Raw genomic sequence first — 21,759 nt, forward strand, 5'->3', positions numbered from 1 at the left:
CTACCTTGTTGGTCGAAATCAAGAATCGCATATATAATATATTGGTGATGGAACCAAAAGGATATATAAAAATGTCGACGAATGTGGATGAACTTATTAAGTGCCTTAGTTTGATTGGTAGGTTTGGGAATATTTTCTTCAAGAAAAAAAATGGGAGATGGAATCTTAGTTAATCAGAAGGGGATTTAGCAAAGGCAGCTTTCGTGCAGTACGTGCATGCACGGAGCGTGTCTAGCTCCGTCAGGCGCGAATGCATGCATGCCATGTTCCATCTCGACCAAATTAAACCGGCCTAGAAAATCAAGCAACTGATCGATCATGCATGGCCATATATATATACACGAACTAGTCTGATTAATTGTCATCATGGACTAATAAAAAACCAGTTATACTAATATTTGATAATTAATCTGTCTGAAAGCTGTACTATGTGCTGATATCCGTCTCGATTGCTCGCTTGATTAGCTTAATCCCAATTTCAGACCGACCTATATGAAAATGCGCTCACAGCGGCGAAGAACATGCTGTGTCGTCAGTAGTGGGAGTTTATATGTTCGAATTTTCGATGTACGCCGATGAGCAGTCAGCATCGATGGATTGGTAGCACCGTGTACGTAGAAATAAATCGATAGTCTTGCGAGACCACGACGTCCACGGAAGCACGCGAGAGACACCGCGCCGCACGGACCAGTTCGTCGGGCTGATACGGCGACGAGATGGTGAGATCTCGCATGCGCGATTGGGAGGTTCGCCTCACGGCACCGCTCGACATCGGGTTTGTTTGTGGAGTTTCCCACGGCTGCAGTTTCTACACAATTATTTCATCCAGATTTTAAAAAGCTATAATTATAAAATCTAGAAAACGAATTAGAAACCAGAGACTAAAAACTCAATATCTTTAGGTTATCAGAAGTTAACTATTAATCAGCTGTTTCTCAAAACCCTTTTTAACAGATTATAGCGGCTGTAGTTTCTCCTAGAATCTTCCGTTGTTAGAAACTCCTCCAAACAATTCAGATTTCTACCCTGATTTTGAGATTATGTAATCGTAGAATCCAGAAAACGAATAAAAAGCCAGAACCTGGGTTTACCAGTTTCTTTGGAATATCAACAGCTGCTTTAATCTTAAACTCTCAAATAAGAGCAATTCTACGGTTCTTGAAGAGATATCATAAGATAATAAAAAATTAGTGTAAAATTTAGTACTTCATAGTACTTAGATACCAAGAAATACTAAATTTACAATAGAAAAAGTGTTATCTTAGGGCATGTATAATGGTCTTTATTAGTGGTCTCTCTTTATTATCATGCAAGTATATTTGGTGACGTGGAAGAGAAAGGAAGAAGGAAAAAGAAAGATAGTTGCTACGCATAACAACGGCGTAGAGTCGACTCTTAGTATTTATTAGGAAATTTTTCGTTGCATTGAGTCTAATAAAGAAAAAAAGAAAAGATGACTAGTAAGAAAGTATTTTAGTTTAGAGATAGTATTGTCTTAACTATTGTAACGTGATAGCCTCTAATTAACGTAGAGACCATACCAGTCTCTATATTTGTACTTATTCTTATGATACCTTCTCAGGTATTGTAAAATTGCTCCTCAAATAAACACTCCGAATGTTAAACTTCTAAATAGACCCAAATAGACCCATCATACTCGTGGCGGTCGTCACCGTCGCCGGACGCCGGGAGATTTTCTTGCGCGGGCGCGTGCGTGGGTGCGACCGTTTTTTTTTTTTTTTTTTTTTTGGAGGTCGATCGATCGGTCAATGGGTTGATCCAATCAGGGGAAAGGGAAAGGAAGAGAGAATCGATACGATCGAACCAACCGCGATTAATTCCTTGTAGTAATTGGCACGTTTGGAGAGAACCTGTCAAAAAAAAAAAAAACAGAGAGAAAAGAGGAAGAGTATGCACACAACCCATGTGGGCAGAGAGAGCGGAATGCAGGATAGATAGACCAATTCCTGCAGCTTGTAGTTAAGCTGTCACGAGGTTATGAACTGATATGTCATTCCCTTTACAGAGGTCGCAACACACAAGGACTTGTATCCTCATAATAATTTGAACGGTGCTAATGTCATGACATAGCCACCATAAAAACGCACATGAACCAGATAATTAAAGGTCTGTTTAGTACAGCTCCAACTTTAGCTCTACCCAGCCAAACAGTTTCAGCTCTATTAAAACTGGGAGTGGAGCTGGGTGGAGCTCTCTCACAAAATGAACTAGAGTTGTGGAGCTGGGTTTAGGCAGCTCTACAACTCCACTCTAGACCTAATTTCTGAAGCTAAATTTAGGAGTTGGAGCTATACCAAACAGGCCCTAAGTAGTATTCCTATAACGGAGCCACGACCAAAACGCTGGAAAAGCCACAATATATATTGTACAATGAGAATATGAGATATAAGGCTGCGTTCTTTTCGAAGGTTTGAAACAGCTAATTAGCCACACGCAAAATGAGAAACGAGATTAGTATGTGATTGATTAAGTACTAATATATAAAAATTTGATGAATAAATTTATTAGAATTTTTAAAACAGTTTATATATAAAAAGTTTTTACGTAAAATACATTGTTTAACCATTTGAAAAGCGTGCTAACGGAAGTCGAGTAGTAGCTAAATTGCAATAGCTGAAAATAACGCAGCATTAGGCTCCCAATGATTTTTTCTAGCCCGAGAAGCACCCTAATATCCTGATTTCAAATCTCTACAGGAGCGAGTTTCAGACTAGGTTATTTGAGAGCTAAGTTCTCTGTTTAAAGGGCTAAGTTTCTAATTAAAAATATTGTATATATCCGGTTGTATGTAGAGGAGGCCGAGCAAAAATTACCCTTCCATGATCGACTCATGTTATTTTTAATTTTTTCACTAGACAGTATTATTAACATTACTTTACACAATTCACACTTAAGACAATACATTTTTTATAGAAAAATTTTATTGCATTGTAAAAAAAAAGAGCATTGTTTGAAGCTATTTATTAAGTTTATTTATCAACTGTCATAAAAATGTTATTTATCAATCTATTTTTTATACTTCCTCCATTTAATATTATAAGACTTTCTAGCATTGTCCACATTCATATATATCTTAATAAATCTAGATATATATGTGTGCCTAGATTTATTAACATTTATATGAAATAGCATGGTAGCCCGCGCAGATTGAGCGGTTAGCATCATTATATTTTCTCTCATATAATAGTATATATGTTTTCTCATTATATTATTCAAATATATTAAAATGATAACATAATTTTAAATTTTGAAATAACTTTGCAAAACTACTAATGTGTACTATTCATATTGTATTTTATATACGTGTTAGTTATTAATTATTTTTAATATCAAATTTTAGTTATTTGTAAATTATATATATATTCCTATATGGACTCTAGACTCATCTTTTAATATTTCTTTGTTTAATTCCGAATTTTCTATAAATTGTATTTCTATATAGACTCTATGCTCTTCTTCCAATATTATTTATTTTTATTTCTGAATTTTTATTATTTCTAATTGCATTTCTATGTGGACTCTAAACTCATCTTTCAATATTCTTTAATTTTTAATTTCGAATTTCAGTTACTTCTAAATTGTATTCCTATATTGACTTTAAACTCTTCTTCCCATGTTTTTCTTAATTTCGAATTTTAGTTATTCATAAATTATATTTTTATATGGACTCTAAACTCTACTTTTAATTTTATTTCCAAATTTTAGTTAGTTTTAAATTCCTATATGGACTCTAAACTCTACTTCTAATATTCCTTATTTTTTAATTCCAAATTTCTTTTTTTTCTTAATTGTATTTCTATATGGGCTCTATACTCTACTTCTAATATTCCTTATTTTTAATTCCAAATTTCTATTATTTCCTAATTGTATTTCTATATGGACTCTATACTCTACTTCTAATATTCCTTATTTTTAATTCCGAATTTCAGTTATTTCCTAATTGTATTTCTATATGGACTCTATACTCTACTTCTAATATTTCTTATTTTTAATTCCGAATTTCAGTTATTTCCTAATTGTATTTCTATATGGACTCTAGTCTCCTCTTCTAATATTCATTATTTTTAATTCCGAATTTCAACTATTTTTAAATTGTATTTCTATATGGACTCTAGTCTTCTCTTCTAATATTCCTTTTTTTAATTCCGAATTTCAGCTATTTCTAAATTGTATATCTATATGGACTATGCTTTTTCTTTTTCTTCGATTAATGTGAGAATTTCTAGGGCATGAGAGCGAATGTGGAGGCTCCTTTTTCTATTCCTTTAATAATATAATAGAAGATAATATAATAGATGTGGACAATGCTAAAAAGTCCGATAATCTGAAACAGAGGTAGTAATTAAGTGGATAATACATGACAATAACCCGCTCAACAATCTTAAATCAAACCAGGCCAAGTCTTACTATATTATTGAGTGCCTACTACTATTTTGACTGGGAGTTAACCCCAAACCTCTCGAAATAGCGAACTTTTGAAATAAACAGCTTAATTACTTATATTCATTCGTGTTCACGAAAACTAACAATTTTCAACGATGATGATTTTTCTTTCACCAATCTACGCAGTGCAAGTTTTGTTTGTACCCGCTTCCCATTACTATGCACACCTCATATGACAGAGACAAAAGAAGAAACGAGATTTTTTTTTTTTAAAAAAAAAAACAAGACGGGAATCATCTTTCGTTGGCTTAACACGGCAATTAAAACCGAAAAAAAAATCTCAGATGAAAACCATGGATGACATCCATCTCTCGTACTAATCCACACGAAATTATCCATACACGAACACAGATTCAGTGACATTCCCTGTGACATTCTTGGTGACATTGAGTCACTGACATATGGGACCCACATGTGCCTAGACCCACATGTCAGTGACTCAATGTCACCGAGAATGTCACGGGGCAATGTTACTGAATCCCAATCCTCCATACACATGATCTTAAATTAACCACCTGAATCTAATATTGTAACTGTTCCCATCAGAATCCAAAGTCCCAACTCTAAACAAGTAGATGAGCATCTAGCTTTCCTGCATGTCCTGCTATATATAACTACATAAATATATAGTTTTTCTTTAGGGAATATATAAGTTAGTACATATAAACCAGTCCCTATTTTTAGTTAAGACACGTTAACGGTGGTTGAATCCACCATCCCTTTGTGCTTGCAGGGTCCCACAACTAATGCAAGTGGAATAAATCATTAGCTAAGCCATCTAGGATGATGAACTCCTTTACACTAGCTAGCATCGATCAACCATGTAGAAATGCAGCTTCAGTGGGAGAAGGTGGGAAAGTCTTAGGACAAGAGCGGGAGTCGCGGAGCGTAAAGCGAGACAACTAAATGGCAAAGGATTAAGTCAACATCATATTGAGCAATCCAAAACCAGCACCGCCTGTGAGACGGTGTCTCTCTGGCCAATCCCAACCCTCCGTCTTAGCTAGTGTGAATAGCATTAAATCCACTGTCACATAAATAGCATTAAATCCACTGCCACATGAATGAAACTATTTTTTATACAAGAAACTATCTCTATACAGGAATCAGGAATTAAAACAAAGGATATGTAGATAAAAAGAGAGAAAAGCGATGATTAGATAAGAATTTAATTAAAGATACCTTCCATTGGGTATATAATTTCTATATATAGTGTCTATATGACATAGAAATTATGAAAACTAATTAATAGTTTATGGGTTGGGATTACCCTGACAGAAGCGCTATGAGGCTACACCCTGGTCTTTTTTCTCAACCTTTTAATTATTAGATTATAGTTTATAAAAATTTTAAAAATACATTGAAAATAAAAGAAAATTAAATTACGATTTGTATTGTGTTTCTAAAAAAGTTGTATTGGAATTTGAGAAAACGAGAGTATTATGGCTTATTTGTTTTGTATTGATATGTGTGAGATAGATTGGAAATAAACTTATTTGGAGATAAAGGGTGTATGATCATGAAACAATTTATAGGTAAAATGGTACTCCATTAGTTAGTGGTTTAAAGTTAATGCAAAAATATAAATTATGACGATAGATCCTCTAAATTAATTTTAAAATTTTAAATTTCAGCTACCGCTAATAACCAAAGGATGAGAGAACACTACTTTATCCGTTTAAAAATATAAGATTTTTGAGGAATTCTTTTTTGCAGGTTATGATGGTTAATCATGAAATGGTGGTATGAAACTAGAGTAACTTAATCGGTTGCTTTGAAGATAGCTTTGGACTAAGTTTATCTTTCAATGATCATGACAACATCAGGTGAAAACAAATTAAGACCAAACGGAGCCTTCATATAGATAGGGTAATCATCAGGGATGTAAGATCACAGTGATCAGGCACATGCATCTCCAATGCAAGCAACATCACACAGGTGGAAGTTGTTGGTAGCTTCTACATTGTGCGTGTGCTGTGTGGATTATCTGGTTGGTGAATGATGATTGATGAGTACGACGCGAGAGAGATGAATCTCCTGGTTGACACGTTTGCTAGCAATTCTCCCATGTTTTTGCATTTTGGGCGTTGCAGTGTTGTTATTGTTGTGATGGCGTCATAAAAGCCTCCTAATTAATCCCATCAGGACATCTTTTCTCATCTACAACTACTAGATGCATTTCTCAATAATCAGCTCATTCACTAATTCATTTAATAGCATCATTCCGTGAATATTTTTCTTAAAGGGAGTATGATATTCTGAGTTAAAATAAAGATGACATGACATGACATGACATGCATGCCATTAGACCTAGGTGATAAATACTCCACCATCATTCTAATTTCTCTAGAAAAAAACACAATCCTAATGAACAAGAACAATGATTCAATGGTACAGCTCAATCATGGCATTTTCATGCATTGCAGCATTGGTGAGGTGTGAAGGGAGTAGTGGAGGAATTGTAAGGTATGGATATCACCAGGGGAATCAAGAGGAGCAGTGGGATTATGGAATTGTCATGGAGTGTTTGTTTTTGAGCTTAATTCATATCTGAATCTAGCTTGGCCAGTAGACCAATTCTGCTCCTTATCACGTTTGACTAAATCATAGGAATGTACATGGATGATACATTTGTATTAATTATTTGCGGATGAGTTAGCATTGCACACGCCTGCAGGGATTTGGTCAAGATGGGGGTCAAAATGCAGGCACAAAAGGAGGGTTAGGTTTCCTTTTTTTTTTTTTTGGTTTGGTTAGATGCATTGATTCATTCAAAAACTTCGTTCCATAGGGAAAAGTTCCGATTCTATGCTTAGGCCACCTTTGATACAGAGGAATTTTAAAGGATCTGAATTCTGAACTAAAGATCAATAAAAATCTTGTAGAATTCATGTGTTCTAAGTGTCCCCCTTCTTCTAAAGACCCTTGAGCTTACAATTTTCTGTCATGGCTGAGATTTTAACCCGAAATCATGTTCTTTTCACCGAAATGAAGTCGAGAATTGGCTTCAATGCTAGATCCACTCACCGCCATTTTGTTAATATAAACAAACCAAAAAAAATGATAATCTTTTGTGTATGGGCCAGGCCCAACTAAGAAAGAAGCCCAAACAGCATATTCCAACGAGCCCCAACATCCGGCCCATTTAACACAAAGATTCAGCGAGAGCGATGGGCCGGCGTTTCCTCTCCTCGCGTTCCCCCGTCGCCACTCATCCAGTCGTTTTTTATTGTGGCCCCTGAATTTCCCGCGAATTACATTTCTCCCTCCGTCACTCACACAGTGGGGTTATATTTTTTAAGCACGGAACCCCTCCACGTATTTATATTTTCCACTTCAGCCGCTTCATCCCCTTCTTCCTCCTCCGGATTCCGGCCGCTGCTGCTGCTGCTGTTCTCCCCTCCCGGGTAAAGATCCGCTCGTATTCCCCTCCCGCTCCTCATCTGCAAGCTGTTTCTGATCGGTTTCTTGATTCCGCGTGGTGCTATGTGAGTTCTTGCGTGTTTTGGTCGCGATCTTGTAGGTAGATTCTCCGGTTCCGATAATCTTGGAAGGGGGAAAAGCGATAGTTTCAGAATTAGGTAGTACTGATTTCATGATGTATGATGCCGCATAGTTTATGGGAGATGAACAAGCTGCGATTAATTAATTAGTGGAATGATACAGGTAGCAATCCTTCAGGCAGTACAGGAAGATGGGTGTGGTTTTGGCTTCCTGAGATGGTGGCCTTGTGGGTTGTTCTGTGCACTTCTTTTTTTTTTGGTTTCGAGAGCATAATTTTGATCAACTGATACCATGCGATGCATTTGTTGGTAGCATATCTTGCTTATGTTACCAACTGTAGATAGCAAGTACTACACTATTTTTCCTAAAAAAAATTCCCATAATTTTGGCCTGTTCGGTACCATACAGACTGAGGCAACATACACTTTGCATACCCTTTTTCTTTTTTTTTTTGGGTGTCTATTTACATCTTGATAACATGTGTGGGAAACATTGCCGTTTTGACCCCCTAAAGAAACACTGTTATTGATCATTTTGCACACTTGTATACACATATACACATGCTTCGGGGGCTGAATATGAGGTTGTGTGATCTGTGGAGTAACTAATAGTTGCGAATGACTCATGAAAGCTTTATTTGTTGTAGATTGAACTGTTGGCAAGTTCTGAAGGACTCTCCAGTTATTGGAGAAATGTGTGGACGGCTTGCAGGCTGATGAGCATCCAGACATGCTGACGCTACATGGAACCGCTCTGTTCATTAGGCCGAGTGCTTACCAAGAGGTCAAGTCATCACCAAAGCATGCCATAGTTCCTCATAACAACCTATTAGGTTGCAGTGCGTTTTATAATCCAGTGGAAGGGCATCATGTGCAGAAGCCGCACATCGTTCCTAGCTGCAAAGTTAACTTTACCAGGGCGAGCCAGTATCTCTATAGAAGTTTAAGTGAAAGAACTACAAGGCATTGGCTGGTACAGTTTTTGTCCCAAAGTCCTTCCTTTTGATGAATTCGGCTGCTCTTGGTTTTTCTCTGAATCATTGTGCTGTGTGTAGCATCGGTTTCATGTTAACGCTTTGTCGGATGAGGACTTCCGCTCATCACGCAATATAGCAATCAGCCTATTCAAGCGATATAAAAATGTCATTGACCGAGGAGGTGGAGATAACCTGAAGGTACTGTTTCTCGCTGAAATTCTTCTCCTCTCTTCTGGACATAACTTTTCTTCAATATGGTGCTTTCAATCCTGCCAGGAGTTTGTTAGTGCTGGGGTGAATGCATATGCTCTAGGCTGTACTGAAGAGGGGCTCAGGAAGGAACTTATGGATATTGAAGATTCTGGCCTTGAGATTGAAGCTCTGCGGTCCAATGGAGGAGGAACCAGCTTGACCTTCAAAGTTCACTCCTTTGAGGTTAGCACAACATAAAGTGCTCAGTTTACAGTTACCTTTGCTTTATACTCTAATTTCATTGACAATATGCTCTTTAGTCTTTATACACAAGTGGAAGAGTTTTGGTGTGCATTTTCCATCATCATGTCTTTACTTTTTCTTTTAATTTGTTAATGATTATCGATAGATGAAGTCCACTAAGTCCCATTGGCAAGATATGAAGCTTTATGTAAGGTATCATGTAGTCTGCTGGAGAACACATTTACCATGCAAACACACTTGATAAGACCTGTGCTTTCATTTCTTCGTCTTAGCGAGAATTTCCCCTTTTTTTGGTAGGTCCGTGAATGCATCCTGTGGCTCAGTATAGTATTCATTACAATCCTGTGCACACCACAACCAACGATCATCAGATGGTCTACTACCCCACCAGTGTCAGCTGACGTTTTGCATCAGTGGAAAGGATTTTGTGCCTTAATAGCGAACGCTTACTATACCAAAGGAATGGCATGGTGAGACAATTTGAAATTAGCAATGTTTCTCTTTTTATTTACAAGTTTTATGATTATGATCATTTGCATGGGGTCAAAACTGTTGTTGCAGGTTACCAGTGAAAACTTTGCAGCTGGAACAAATGGCTGTCACGGGCAGTTCAGAGGAGCCATCAGTAGTAGCTAGTCGCATGCAATTAGTTTTCAGTACATTAGAGGTTCGTACCCTATTGCATTCTCAATCGACAAACACTAAGCAGAATGAAAAATTCTAATTGCTGACCGGTTTTTAACTTCAACTCTGCAGGTAGTTAGTCCTCAATGGCCAAGAGTGTGATGAACTGAAACTGAAAGCACGTGTGCGGTTTTACTACATGCTCATGTCTGGCAAAGAGGAAAAAATGGCATCAGGAACGAATCATTTTTTTTCCTTCCAATTTGAAGTAAAATGTCCAGATGTGCAAATGTATACTACAAACAGATCTCCTTATATACTGAGATATTGATCAATACATGTACAATTTACTTTTTATATGCCTTTTCTGTTGCTTATGTTTCCCTCTTCTGCTGCCGTGCAACAAGTGATTGATATGGTAATTGTTCATGTTTTAGTGTTTGCAAATTGCTACTCTGTGTGTTTAACCACCTTCTTGCTGTTTACTTCGGATTCAAACTTTATGAGTTCATCTAGAAAATAAGCTTAAATCAGTTTTCCAGTATAGTAACTTAGTTAAGAGCATGGTAGGTCGGTAATGTTTAACATGATTCCAGACAACTTTACATATTGCTAATGCAGTTTTACATGTACAGAATACAAGGACCAACCTGTTATAATTGTCTGGAACGGTGACATAGAACACTTCCTTTTCATTCCATAACGAGGAAACGTTGTGCTTTGAATGAATTGCATAGACCAGGATAAAATTTGATCAATTTATATCAGAACGAAGACCCTCATAAGTCATATTAACACAATAACACAAGTGGTGCTTTGAGACATCAACCCTTTGAAGATTAGTTACGGATCTGTGTTCACTTGTTCAGCAACAAATGTGCTTCATATCTCACTGAAGTTCTAAAGTACAAGGCAATAAATTTAAAAGTGCCACGTTTTAGACTAAACCCAAAAAAAATGGCTGCAAAAGCTAACACAATATGTTGGAAATATTTTTTTCCTGCTCCAACCATTTTCTGCTGCCTTGAAGTAGACTCTGTTCTACACCCTGTTGTATGCCACGTTTTTGCTGAATAGGCGACGGATGTAAACAACTTGCAAAGCGCTTGCACCCATGAAAGCTAGGTACTCCGCTATTGTGTAGAACATGACACGCCTTCTTGTGCTCTCATTTGCTGGATTTATTAACACAAAATAAGCTCTCCACGATCACATAATGATAAGAAAAATAGAATACATAAAAACGTCATGCTACAAGAGCAAGAAAAAGCTATATATAGCACATCAATTACCATAAAGGGGAATATATGTTAAGCCAAAGAGAAAACAACTTTAGATATATTCCCCTACAAAGAAGCTAAGTGAAACATCAATTACCATAAATGTGAACATATATTAGTTAAAGAGGATATTCTCCCTTTTTGGAGCAACAGATGACAAGTTCCTTTTCCTGACTGAGAACACATCGACCCACCTGACTAGGTTCTAACTTAACACTTACCAATATCAAGATTTGCCCTAAAAAATGTATAGCTAAGAATTGATGATCAGAATTTGAGAAAGTAGTATGGAAGAACAAAGGAGGAAAGTTAGGTAGCTCAGAGATGAACAAAGACAGAATGGAAGAACAGCCCAAAAGTGGGAGACCAGACAGAAATTTGTCTCACTCAAACTGTGGCTTTATTGTGCTCTAAGAAAGGGACAGGCTAAAGTCGTTAAACACAAACCAAATTAAATAATATCCAATTTCCAGTCACATATATTAGCCATTCTATCCCTATTTGCTCTTCTTTCTGATGGTGATAATGTTGTAGTGTTTAAAATGTAATAACGGATCAGTTTTTTCTTGCTTCATGTGGAAAGGGTGGTGAGTGGACCAACAGAAAATTCATACAAATTTATGCATTCTCATATCACACGCAGGATTATAGGAAACTGCCAAAGCTTCAGTGACCATTTGCAAAAGGATTGTTAAGCTTACTGTGTCGGTGACGAGCTTCACGGGCTTTAAGGTATTTCTGCTCAGCAGTGACAGATTCTAATGCTTCCTTCAGCTCCGCTATTTTCACATTGATAGGGTCCAAGTGCTCTGCAAAAGCAACCAAATATAGCTTATGTACGCAAATATAAAATGAACATACCAAATATAACCCATGATCGCATATTAAACTGATTGTGATTCAATGCTCAAAACAAATAAATTGACGTGATAAGCAGATATGAGACTGTGACAAGCGAAAAGGTCAAGGTAAAAGACCAGAACACTAACCATCTTTTGCCAGATTGTGCTCGTTGGGTATGTGCCCAACATGAATGTAGAAAGAAACGGTTTCAGGTGCTCCATATGGATTATGGAAGCAGAACTTGTACATTCCACCCCTTGGAGCTTTAAATTCAAATTTGTCACCAGACTTCCCCTTCAATGTATACACAGTGTTGCCACCTGGTGAAGTTACCTACATTCCACGAGAGCACAAAATATCACGAAAGGAAGTGAGACAAGGTTATTAGTGGAATAACGCTATAGTGCAACACAATGATACTTAGTTATGTGTGATGATCAGAACACACTCCAGTGCAGAATGCGCTTTGAACACATTTGCAAAAATTGGCACATTATCTTTTCTTTCAAATGAAGTGGCTCCAAGAAACACTGCATCACAAGTACTCTCCAAAGTTTGCTTATAAATGAATTCTGATGAGGATTTATAGATAGCCATAATTCAATTAAACTACAGTTATTGGGAAGAAATATCAAGTTCATCTACCTTTCTATATCAGGGTATTAATAAGAAACTAAAGGGGCCTTCACAGCGAACAATTCGATTCTGGCATCAATGGAGGTGAAAAATGTTCAGCCTCCCCAAAACGCCTAAAGTGTGAACTTTAAAACAAGATCACCAAAACATAAGAGACAGGACTCTACACCCGATCAAGAAAATAGAGAAGAACCTTGCTTAAATTTTCTACAGGACAAGGTAAAATCATCTGGAACACCTTGCCACTGGCCAAAACTAACCACCCAAACTAAAAGTAGTGACTTTTATAAGCAGATCAGTGGAAAGCCACCAAACACACTATCACGTAGTTGAACCTATGACCCTGTCACGCAGCAAAATCTACAGACCGGCATGCCAATCCATCGAAACATCATCGAAAAGTTCGTAAGTTTGCACCACGCTCCAACGAATTGACTAAGAACAGCCACCGCGCCAAGTTAATTTAGTTCATAAACTAAAATCAAATCGAAACCTATTCATGAAATATCTTCATATCACCAAATTTCCCCAAACTTTTGCACCGCGAAATCGCAGATCGCAAAAAGAGGACCACGATTCCACCTGATCCCCAATCCAGCGTGCCCCAGATCACGAAAAAACAAACCCATAAACCCATCTAGTTACAGATCCATGCATCGAAAATCAAAAGCACAAGGAAGACGAGGAGGATCGGGGGCGGGCACCGTGAGGTCGATGCCGGGGTGGTCGGAGCTCCAGAAGATGTCGTGGTCGACGACGACGAAGTTCCCCGACACGGTGTCCCCCTCGTAGGGCACGAACTCGTGGATGCACTCCGTGTCGGTCACCGTCACCGACAGCGCCTCCCCGCGCCACGCCGCCACCGCCACCACCAGCAGCAGCATCGCCGGCCGCCACCCCACCGCCATGGCCCACCGCACCGCGTCCGCTCTCACCACCGGCGCGTCCACCCCCTCGGCGCGAGCCCGGAGTTCGCACGGGGAGGAGGAGGAGGAGGAGGCGGCGAGGTCGAGGTCGATGGCGATGGAGAAGTAGCCCCGGCGAGGAGGTCACGGGCTAGATTGGGGAGAAGAGGGAGGCTGCGTGTTTTTGCAGAAAAGGGCTCAGCGAATCGCGTAATTCTGCGGGTTTTGCGTGACGTGGCCATGTGCGCGCGAGTGGCTTGTGTCGTACGTGGCGAGGACACGGTGGCTGATCTAGCGGAGTAAATAGCGTCTCTCATTATTTACGTAATCATGAGTAGAAGACGTACTCTAGATATTTGGGCTGGGCCGAGAAACACGTCCCGTACGAAATTTCTCCTTTGGAAATAAGTCCACTTGACGTCTCTCGTCTTTACGTTGAGTTTAATTCACACCCCTAAAACCGCAAGGGACCACCTATACATTTGTCAGACAAATTTTCTCCTAAAAATTTGACAGATGTAATTATAATACAATCATAGTGTAATTACACTGTAACTTGCATGTAATTACACTGTAACTTGCATGTACTACAGTGTAACTTGTATGTAAGTTTCACGCAATTTTGAATCATTAGATCTATTACAAGATTTGTTCTGATGAGGAAGAAAAAAAATCGCAGTACACACATATCTAGGGATGAAAACGGATCGAATACGGTCGGAAACAAGCTCTATCATATTTGTTTTCATATTTTTTTTTCTCGGAATCGAAAACCCGGATACGAAAACGGAATCGAATATTATCGAATACAGGCATGGAGCGAATACGAATTGAAACGAATACGCTAACAAATAATTATCAAAATATTAAGACCCCTCAAAATAAGCTTCTTAAATCAAGGAAGAGCTGTAGCCATTAGTTTTCAAAAACAAAACATCACCATTTTCAAATTTTATCTCTATTTATAAGGGCAAGGGGGAGATAGAAAATGTTGTGTTTACTTTCCATACAAATTTATGTTATCATAAAACAAATAAATTAATGTGCATCACTGCAATTTTCGCATGCACATTGAAATTTTTGAAAATTGGTTGAATATTTTAAATTTTGGGTTGAACATTTCAATTGAAAGTTTTTAAAAATTTGAGTGGTTATTTTTCAGAATTGAATTTTTTTCATTTGTTTGTATGTGGACCACTTAAGGACCCGCATGGAAAAATCAATTTTTCCATAAGGGTGTCTTAAGAAGCCGTATGCAAAAATAAACTTTAAAGCTAGTTTATCTCACTCATATGAACTCCAAATTGGATGATTCTTTTTCCTAAATGTTTCCAAAATCATGCTCTATCATGTTATTGTATTCTTACCGCTATTATTTTGGACTTTTTTTTTCTTGTGACTTTGTTTTATCAATTAAAAATTTGAATTTCAAAAACTTCAAGTTATATTTTGAAGCTGTAATTAATTTCAGCTAAAAAAGTCATGAACATAAAAGTTGTAGATCTCATCAAGACATAAAACTTTTATTTTGGTCATTTCTTCATCCGAGAGAGTGATAGTAACATTATTCACAAAGTTTACATATCTCTCTTATAGTCTATAAAACCAGATGAGATAGATGTAAATTTTGTGAACAAAGTTACTATCACTTTGTCAGATGAAAAAACGACCCAAATAAAATTTATAGATCTTGATGAGTTATGAAACTTTGTTGTTGATAACTTTTTCAGTTGAAATCATTTAGTATTTTAAAATGTTGTTTGAAGTTGTCATATTTTGAAATTCAAATTCAAACGGTTCAAACAAAGTCATATAGAAAAATGACCAAAACAAAATTTGTAGATATTGATGTGTTATACAACTTTGTTTTGACAATTTTTTCATTTGAAATCATTTACTACCCGAAAAATTATTTAAATTTTTATATTTTAAAATTCAAAATTTATATAGTTCAATAAAACTCGGATGGGGAAATGACCAAAAGAAAAATGGTAAATCTCAATAAGTTATACAACTTTGTTTTTGACAACTTTTTCATATGAGTTGATTTAGTTCCTTAAAATTCGTTTTAAAGAGCCACATGTAAAAAAAAAATCGATTTTTACATTGAAAAAAATCTACCATTTTTTCCCAACCTTATCTTCTCTTGACTCTTTCTCTCGTCTCTCTCTCTCACGGACACACACTTTCTACTCTCTCTCTCACTACGCGGGCCGAGCGGGCGGCGGCCGGCCGAGAGCGGCACGACGAGCGGCGACGGGCGGGCGGCGAGCCGGCGATGGCGTCGGTGGGCGGCAGCGGCAGGCGGCGAGGGCGGCAGATCCGGCGGCGGCGCCCTCGTGAGGGGCCGGATCCGCCGCCCTAGGGAGGTGTTCGGCGGTCGGCCCCGCAACGGCCAGCGGCGGGCGGCCGCAGTGGTGCGGATCTGGCGCCGGCCATTCGGCGGCTGGCGGTGGGCGGCGCAAAGCTGGCGCGGCCGGCTAGGGTTTTGGGTTTTTTTTTGCTGAAAAATATCCCTTTTGCTCGCATGTAAACTACCGGATATCGGATGAAAAATCCCGGGTAGTTTCCAACCGTTTTCCGATTTCGTCGGATATCACCCTTACTGTATTCATTTTCGTATCCGAGAAAAAAAATCCAAATTCGTTTCTGAATCCGAGAAATTCCGGATAGTTCCGACCGAATTTTTCCGAATCCGAAAATTGGTCAGGACAGACGGAAACTATCCGAACCATTTTCATCCCTACACATATGTGATAGGATTCCCACGACCTCCATTTTACCGAAATAACATGTTACGGAGAGATTTTTGAAAGTTACAGATAAGTTACATTATAGTTACAGTATAATTATATGCAAGTTACAGTGTAATTACAGTACGATTCATCTGTCAAATTTTTGGGAGAAAATTTGTCGACAAATATGTAGCAAAATTGAACCATAATACCCGAAATCTTCACCCTCCATCTTGACAAAACCGTTTAACTCAGGTCCTCTAGTAGTATGGATAGATGGTTTCGCTGACGTGGCGTCATAGTTAGCAAAAGAAAATAAAAATACCATGTGGGACACACGTGCAAGTGCCTCTTTCTCTTCTCCCCTCTCGTTCCTTTCTCATGTTCTAGAGCCGCCGTAAAGGTGGCGGCGAGCACAGGGCAAGGGAGACAGAGAGTGAGCCGGTGTCGAGGAGAACAACCGTCGTAGCTTTGGGAGACAACAAGCGCGACTGCCATAGCTTAGGGGAGACGACATTGAGGAGAGCGGTTGCAGGAGATCCACGGCCATCTGCCTCGAGGAGCTGCCGGCGGCCATGCTCGCGACTGATGGTGGGAGCTATGGGAGGGGGAGACGCAATAGACGAGTCAACAACGACAGCGGCAATGCCTAAGCATGGCCTGCTCTCGGTTTCCTCAAGCTCAAGGCCAGGCAACCACGACTACGTTGACATGGAGGACGCGCGACGAGTTCGCATGGTATAATCGTCCCTAACCCAGTGCTTGGAGCTGTCCCCGCCCTCCCCCATATTTCCCATCTCCGCCTCCCTCGCATGGAGGCTGGGCAAGCTTGATCTTGGAGGGGCTTGCCGGCATTGCAGGCGGCAGCCTTGATGTGCTCCTCGGCATCCTCCTCCTTGTGGCGCGGAACGCGGGACTTGGAGCTCTCGGCCTCGCGCCCAATACTCCTCCTTGGCGCTCTCCAGGCAGTCCCGACATCTCTCGGCCTCCACAATATAGTGACGCTCGCAGGTTGCCTTGGCATGGGAGTTGACGACCATCTTCTTCGGCATCGCGGCTATCTGTGGTGGCGGTGGCTGGTGGCGCGGCAGGCCCACCCACAGTCGCCTTTGTCTCCACCTTCTCGCGGAGGCCGAGGCCGCTTCCACCTCCGCACCATCCAAGAAGGTCTCTCGCATAGGCTCCCAATGTCATCGAGGTTGAGCTTGCACACCGCCGTGAGGAATGCGAGCTCAATGACCCCTCACCCGGTCACCCCCCTCCTCTTCTAGCCGCCGACTTGCCTCTCTCCTCTCCTCGGACAAGCTCGTCAACCGCCTCCGCCTCCCTCTCTCGCCTCTACCTTCCTCACACGGTGCCCGGACGAGCTCGCTCGCCACCACCCCACGAACGACATGTGGATGCTGACATGTGGGGCCACACATTTTTTATTAACTTTTCCTGACTAGAATACCACATAAGTCAAAACCAGCCCTTCATACTGCTATGGACCTAACTTAGACGGCTTTGCTAAGATGAAGGGTGAAGATTTGCCTGTTCGGCAAGCCAACCTGCGCTTTTACGTCTGTACAGCATAGTCATAGTCGAACGGCTGAAGCACTGCAGCGGATGGCCATTGTAGCAATGCGGTAATATGCTTGTCCTGTTGCAAACCTATAGGAGTAGTTGCTGATTGGCTGCTGTAGTTGCGCTGCAGCGCTGCAACGGCTAGTTCTGCCGAACAAGCCAATTGTAATTTAGGGATGTCAATTAAACGTGAAGTAAAGATAAGGGACGGTAATTGGACTTGTTCCTTCTCCTTTTTATGTGTGAGAGGCCCAGTAAAATTTCTTTTGTACTGTACACCTGTAGTGGTTCTATGCTTTGAGATGATCTTTTCTTTTCATAGATAAACTTTAATTTTAATCCAGATAGTACTCCGTACAAGATTTTGACATTTAGCGGAAACGGGTAGTACGAGTGTTACTCTACGTGTCAACTGTCCTGTCCCACGATCCATTTTAAAGAGGTGGTACAGCAACGCCGTGACAGACAGTCTCCTGTTGTGAAATCTCGCAGCAAGCGACACCCGTACTCCTGAAATACTCGCTGTCAAGCTTCTGAATCATCTCTCCGAGCGTTTCTCTGTTCTTTTTTCCTTAATTAAGACACCAAGTACAGGTGGAGCCTGATACTCCTACCACATAGTACTCCTAGATTTGATGAGCTGGGAACCACTTTCTTGATACTGTTAAGATCTTCAGATGATGATATTTTGGTGCCCTTTTCGGTTAGTATGTTTGAAAATATCTTTGGCACCGACATCCTCTTGTCCTCTGCAACCTGAAAGCAAAACATTTTTTTTCCCTGGTCAAGGACACGCGCTCACGGCACGGCTCAAACAAAATGGAGCACTTTGTATGTATATACTCCACGTAGCACTCCAGTATAGATGAAAAGTTCAGAACTGTCACCACACGACAAAACAGGCAGCCTTCCATGACAAAAGACAAGGGGAAAATGAACTAGTATAGCCAAGATATTTATAAGTAGAACTTTTATTTAAGATTTGACAACCAATACAGAAAGTAAACTACTAATGAAGAAACTTAAAAATCAGCTGAAATTACTCCGTAACTTTCAAATTTTAAAAGTGCAGCAGTAGCTGTTGGGGGATAAGAGGCACCAGTTGCATATGGCAGCAGCATGGGCAAAATACAGCGCACATAATTAGCTGATACTAGGTGCAAATTCCAGAAGAAGAACATTCGAAGCCACCGTCTTAGAGGACATCTAGAAGCTTCCCAGCTTCTTGAACACCCGCAGCTACTGTGCTGTCTTACTGGACACCTCTAGAAGCTTCCCCCGCGGGAGAAGCTTCTCGACTTCTTGAACCTTCCGTCGCCTGTGGCAGTGGGGCTTGGCTGCTTTTTTTGGCAACTTGCAGGGCGGCGACAGGATGTCCGAAACTATAAAAAAAATGGAAAGAAAGACAGGTGCAGTGCTAGCCCTACATTCCTACTACTCGCTACTGTTGTGATTACGTCACCTTACGAAACGAAACGTACCCTTCGTTTTCGCCGTGGAACCTTCTCGACCTTTCACTTGGGGCTGAGGTGATATATGCTCTGCACGAGCACGTCCACGTCATCGTCGTCATCCTCCTCGTCGTTGTCCACGTCAGCGCCGCCGCTGTTACTCTCCTGGACGCCGCCGGCGACGCCGTCCTCTCGCTGCTTCTCCTCCAGGCCGAGGCTGAGCAGCTGCATCCAGAAGCTTTCGGTGTCGCCGCCGCCGCCGCCGCCGTCGCCGCGCGGGGTGGTGTCGCCGTCCGGCTCCGCCACGCCGTCCGCCGCCAGCATAGCTGCCGACTCGCCGGCGGCGCAGGTCTCGCCGTTGCGGGTGAGGAGGTACTCGATGGGGCGGCGGCGCTTCTTGGAGAGGGCGTCCTCGAGCACCCTGTTCCGGGCGCCGTGCTGGCCGGCCTGCCGGTCGACGAGCATCTGGAGGAAGCCCGGGTTCTTCATGGCGCGCGCCAGGAACACCGTCATCTGCTGCTGCTTCTGCTCCGCCGCCGAGATGCGCTCCTCCATCGCCTGCATCTGCGCGCGCGTCGTCTGCTGCTCCTGCCGCAGCTTCACCACCTCCGCGATCAGGACGCTCTTGTCGCGCTGCAGCCGGTTCACCACGCCGTCGCGCCCGAACTGCCCCACCTCCAGGCACGCCGCCGCCGGCTGCTGCTGGTGCTGCGACGACGACGACGACGACGAAGACGACGGGGGGCTCGACGGCGGCGGCCGGCGTCGCTTGATCGTCTTCAGGAGCTCCTTCTTCCCCCGCAAGAACCCCTCGTTCGCGAACTCCCATCTATCCGGATCGACCTTCCTGAACCCCTGAAAAGAAAATCAAGAACCCCGCCATTGATCACGCCAAAACACGAACCGCGCATCGCATTCCGCCATTGATGGACTTACGTAGGTGTTGAGCTGGCGGACGAAGCTGGAGAAGTTGCTGTGCTTGAAGTAGCGCGGAAGGAGCACGGCGGCGAACGCATTGGCGTCCCAGACGACGAAGCTGTTGCCGGCGAACCCCCACGAGATGACGGTGTCCGTGCCGGGGTCGTCCACGACCTCGTAAGTCTTGCACAAGAACGGCGGCGGCCCGGCCTCGCCGAGGCCCTCCATTGGACGAGGCAGGTCCATCACGCCGACCGCCCACGACGACGGCGAGCCCTCACCCGCCGCCGCCGCCGCCGCCGCGGCGGCGAAGTCGAGCTCCTCCTCTTTCACGATGACGCGCAATGGATTCATGTCTAACCAACCAACCAATGCAATTGAGTAGCAGAGGAAGATGACGAACAGAGCACACACAGCCACTTAACGCAGGAGAAGAATTTGAACGACCGGTGAGAATGGCGATCCTTGCCGAAAAAAAATATATCGCCCTCCACCGAACGAATTCAATCTGGAACGATCTTGCCGCTGAAAAGTTTGCAAAAAATATCAAATTGTGTAGAGTTTAAGTGATCAATCACCACCAAAGACAGATGGAGAATTAGGGGAGAAGATGATCATTCAATCAGCTGAAAGGGGATCAGAGAAAAACACAAAAACTCTTGCAAAAACAAACCAATGGAACCCAAATCATGCGATTCTTAATCAACACAACACTCTACAAAGATCACAGCTGAATAAATGGCGATTGCAAATGCGAGAATGCAGGGCTTTCATTAACGCCAAGAACAGCTACAGCAGTAGTGTTCGTTGGCGAGCGAACGAGCTCGCTCGCAAAAAAAAGATGACAAATCAGAGCAAAAAGAACCGAAAATACAGAAGGATGAAGTACACCCCAAAGTACAGAGATAATGATGGCGGAGAAGAAAAGGGAGAGGAAAGAACACGAGCAAGTACAGCTGAGATTTTTTTTCTCTCCAGCTGGGTGGAGTGATGAGTCACTTTATCCCCTTCGTACTTGGATGATGGAGCTCGTCGAAACCGGGACCAGCATCCGCGCCCCCACCCCGGCCTATATATATACCCGTCGGGTCGGGTGGGTTGGGATGTGGGGGCGGAAGTTTCCAGACAGTTCTGGAAGCGGAGCCTCCATTCCTTCCCCCCGGGATGGTGTGCTGCCTAGTGCGGTGACGTGGCGGCGAACGTTCGGGAAGGCCCGGGGCGAGAGTTCTGGAAGCTCCTCCCCCTCCCCACTCCCACCCATCCCAGCTTATCTTTTTTTTCTTTTTGCCAGTTGCAGCTGCAGCTGCGGGCTCCCCCGCTTTTCGCCCAACCGCGCGGGCCCAGATGGCCCCACCCGATTGACCCCTTCTTTTTGTATACGTGGAGGATGCTGGTTGGCCA

At 41.8% G+C, this 21,759-nt stretch overlaps 3 protein-coding genes across 5 annotated transcripts; 1 reads left to right on the plus strand and 2 right to left on the minus strand.

Annotated features, from left to right (window-relative positions):
* The first annotated feature begins 7,774 nt into the window (after window positions 1-7,774).
* LOC127767382 (uncharacterized) lies at window positions 7,775-10,383 on the plus strand. 2 transcript variants are annotated; one of them, XM_052292704.1, is made up of 7 exons: window positions 7,775-7,871; window positions 8,615-8,940; window positions 9,023-9,142; window positions 9,221-9,379; window positions 9,698-9,870; window positions 9,962-10,067; window positions 10,157-10,383. In XM_052292704.1, the coding sequence occupies exons 2-7, from the start codon at window positions 8,698-8,700 to the stop codon at window positions 10,184-10,186; spliced, it is 831 nt and encodes a 276-aa protein (XP_052148664.1). In that variant the 5' UTR covers window positions 7,775-7,871; window positions 8,615-8,697; the 3' UTR covers window positions 10,187-10,383. The 2 variants fall into 2 exon arrangements, with proteins under 2 accessions (XP_052148664.1, XP_052148666.1); XM_052292706.1 differs by having other exon boundaries at window positions 7,862-7,952.
* A 456-nt stretch (window positions 10,384-10,839) lies between these two features.
* Window positions 10,840-13,868, minus strand: LOC127767383 (transmembrane emp24 domain-containing protein p24beta3). Its single transcript, XM_052292707.1, has 4 exons — window positions 13,488-13,868; window positions 12,294-12,480; window positions 12,006-12,113; window positions 10,840-11,199 (listed from the first exon to the last, which is right to left on the minus strand). The coding sequence occupies exons 1-4, from the start codon at window positions 13,689-13,691 to the stop codon at window positions 11,066-11,068; spliced, it is 633 nt and encodes a 210-aa protein (XP_052148667.1). The 5' UTR covers window positions 13,692-13,868; the 3' UTR covers window positions 10,840-11,065.
* A 4,469-nt stretch (window positions 13,869-18,337) lies between these two features.
* On the minus strand, window positions 18,338-21,397 carry LOC127765354 (heat stress transcription factor A-2a). 2 transcript variants are annotated; one of them, XM_052290230.1, is made up of 3 exons: window positions 20,377-21,390; window positions 19,471-20,295; window positions 18,338-18,745 (listed from the first exon to the last, which is right to left on the minus strand). In XM_052290230.1, the coding sequence occupies exons 1-2, from the start codon at window positions 20,710-20,712 to the stop codon at window positions 19,504-19,506; spliced, it is 1,128 nt and encodes a 375-aa protein (XP_052146190.1). In that variant the 5' UTR covers window positions 20,713-21,390; the 3' UTR covers window positions 18,338-18,745; window positions 19,471-19,503. The 2 variants fall into 2 exon arrangements, with proteins under 2 accessions (XP_052146190.1, XP_052146189.1); XM_052290229.1 differs by lacking the exon at window positions 18,338-18,745 and having other exon boundaries at window positions 19,177-20,295; window positions 20,377-20,883; window positions 21,313-21,397.
* Between the last annotated feature and the right edge of the window lie 362 nt (window positions 21,398-21,759).

Source organism: Oryza glaberrima, chromosome 3 (assembly GCF_000147395.1).
Source record: "Oryza glaberrima chromosome 3, OglaRS2, whole genome shotgun sequence".
NCBI lineage: Eukaryota > Viridiplantae > Streptophyta > Magnoliopsida > Poales > Poaceae > Oryza > Oryza glaberrima.

Excerpts from the sequence above, each read along its gene's own strand:
- LOC127767383 (XM_052292707.1), bottom strand. The coding sequence starts at position 13,691 with ATGGCGGTGGGGTGGCGGCCGGCGATGCTGCTGCTGGTGGTGGCGGTG. Across the intron at positions 12,481-13,487 it reads ACCCCGGCATCGACCTCACG|GTAACTTCACCAGGTGGCAA; the intron begins GTGCCCGCCCCC and ends CGTGGAATGTAG. Across the intron at positions 12,114-12,293 it reads GCACAATCTGGCAAAAGATG|AGCACTTGGACCCTATCAAT; the intron begins GTTAGTGTTCTG and ends TTGCTTTTGCAG.
- LOC127765354 (XM_052290230.1), bottom strand. The coding sequence starts at position 20,712 with ATGAATCCATTGCGCGTCATCGTGAAAGAGGAGGAGCTCGACTTCGCC. Across the intron at positions 20,296-20,376 it reads TCCGCCAGCTCAACACCTAC|GGGTTCAGGAAGGTCGATCC; the intron begins GTAAGTCCATCA and ends TTTTCTTTTCAG.
- LOC127767382 (XM_052292704.1), top strand. The coding sequence starts at position 8,698 with ATGCTGACGCTACATGGAACCGCTCTGTTCATTAGGCCGAGTGCTTAC. Across the intron at positions 9,380-9,697 it reads TCAAAGTTCACTCCTTTGAG|GTCCGTGAATGCATCCTGTG; the intron begins GTTAGCACAACA and ends TTTTTTTGGTAG. Across the intron at positions 10,068-10,156 it reads TAGTTTTCAGTACATTAGAG|GTAGTTAGTCCTCAATGGCC; the intron begins GTTCGTACCCTA and ends TCAACTCTGCAG.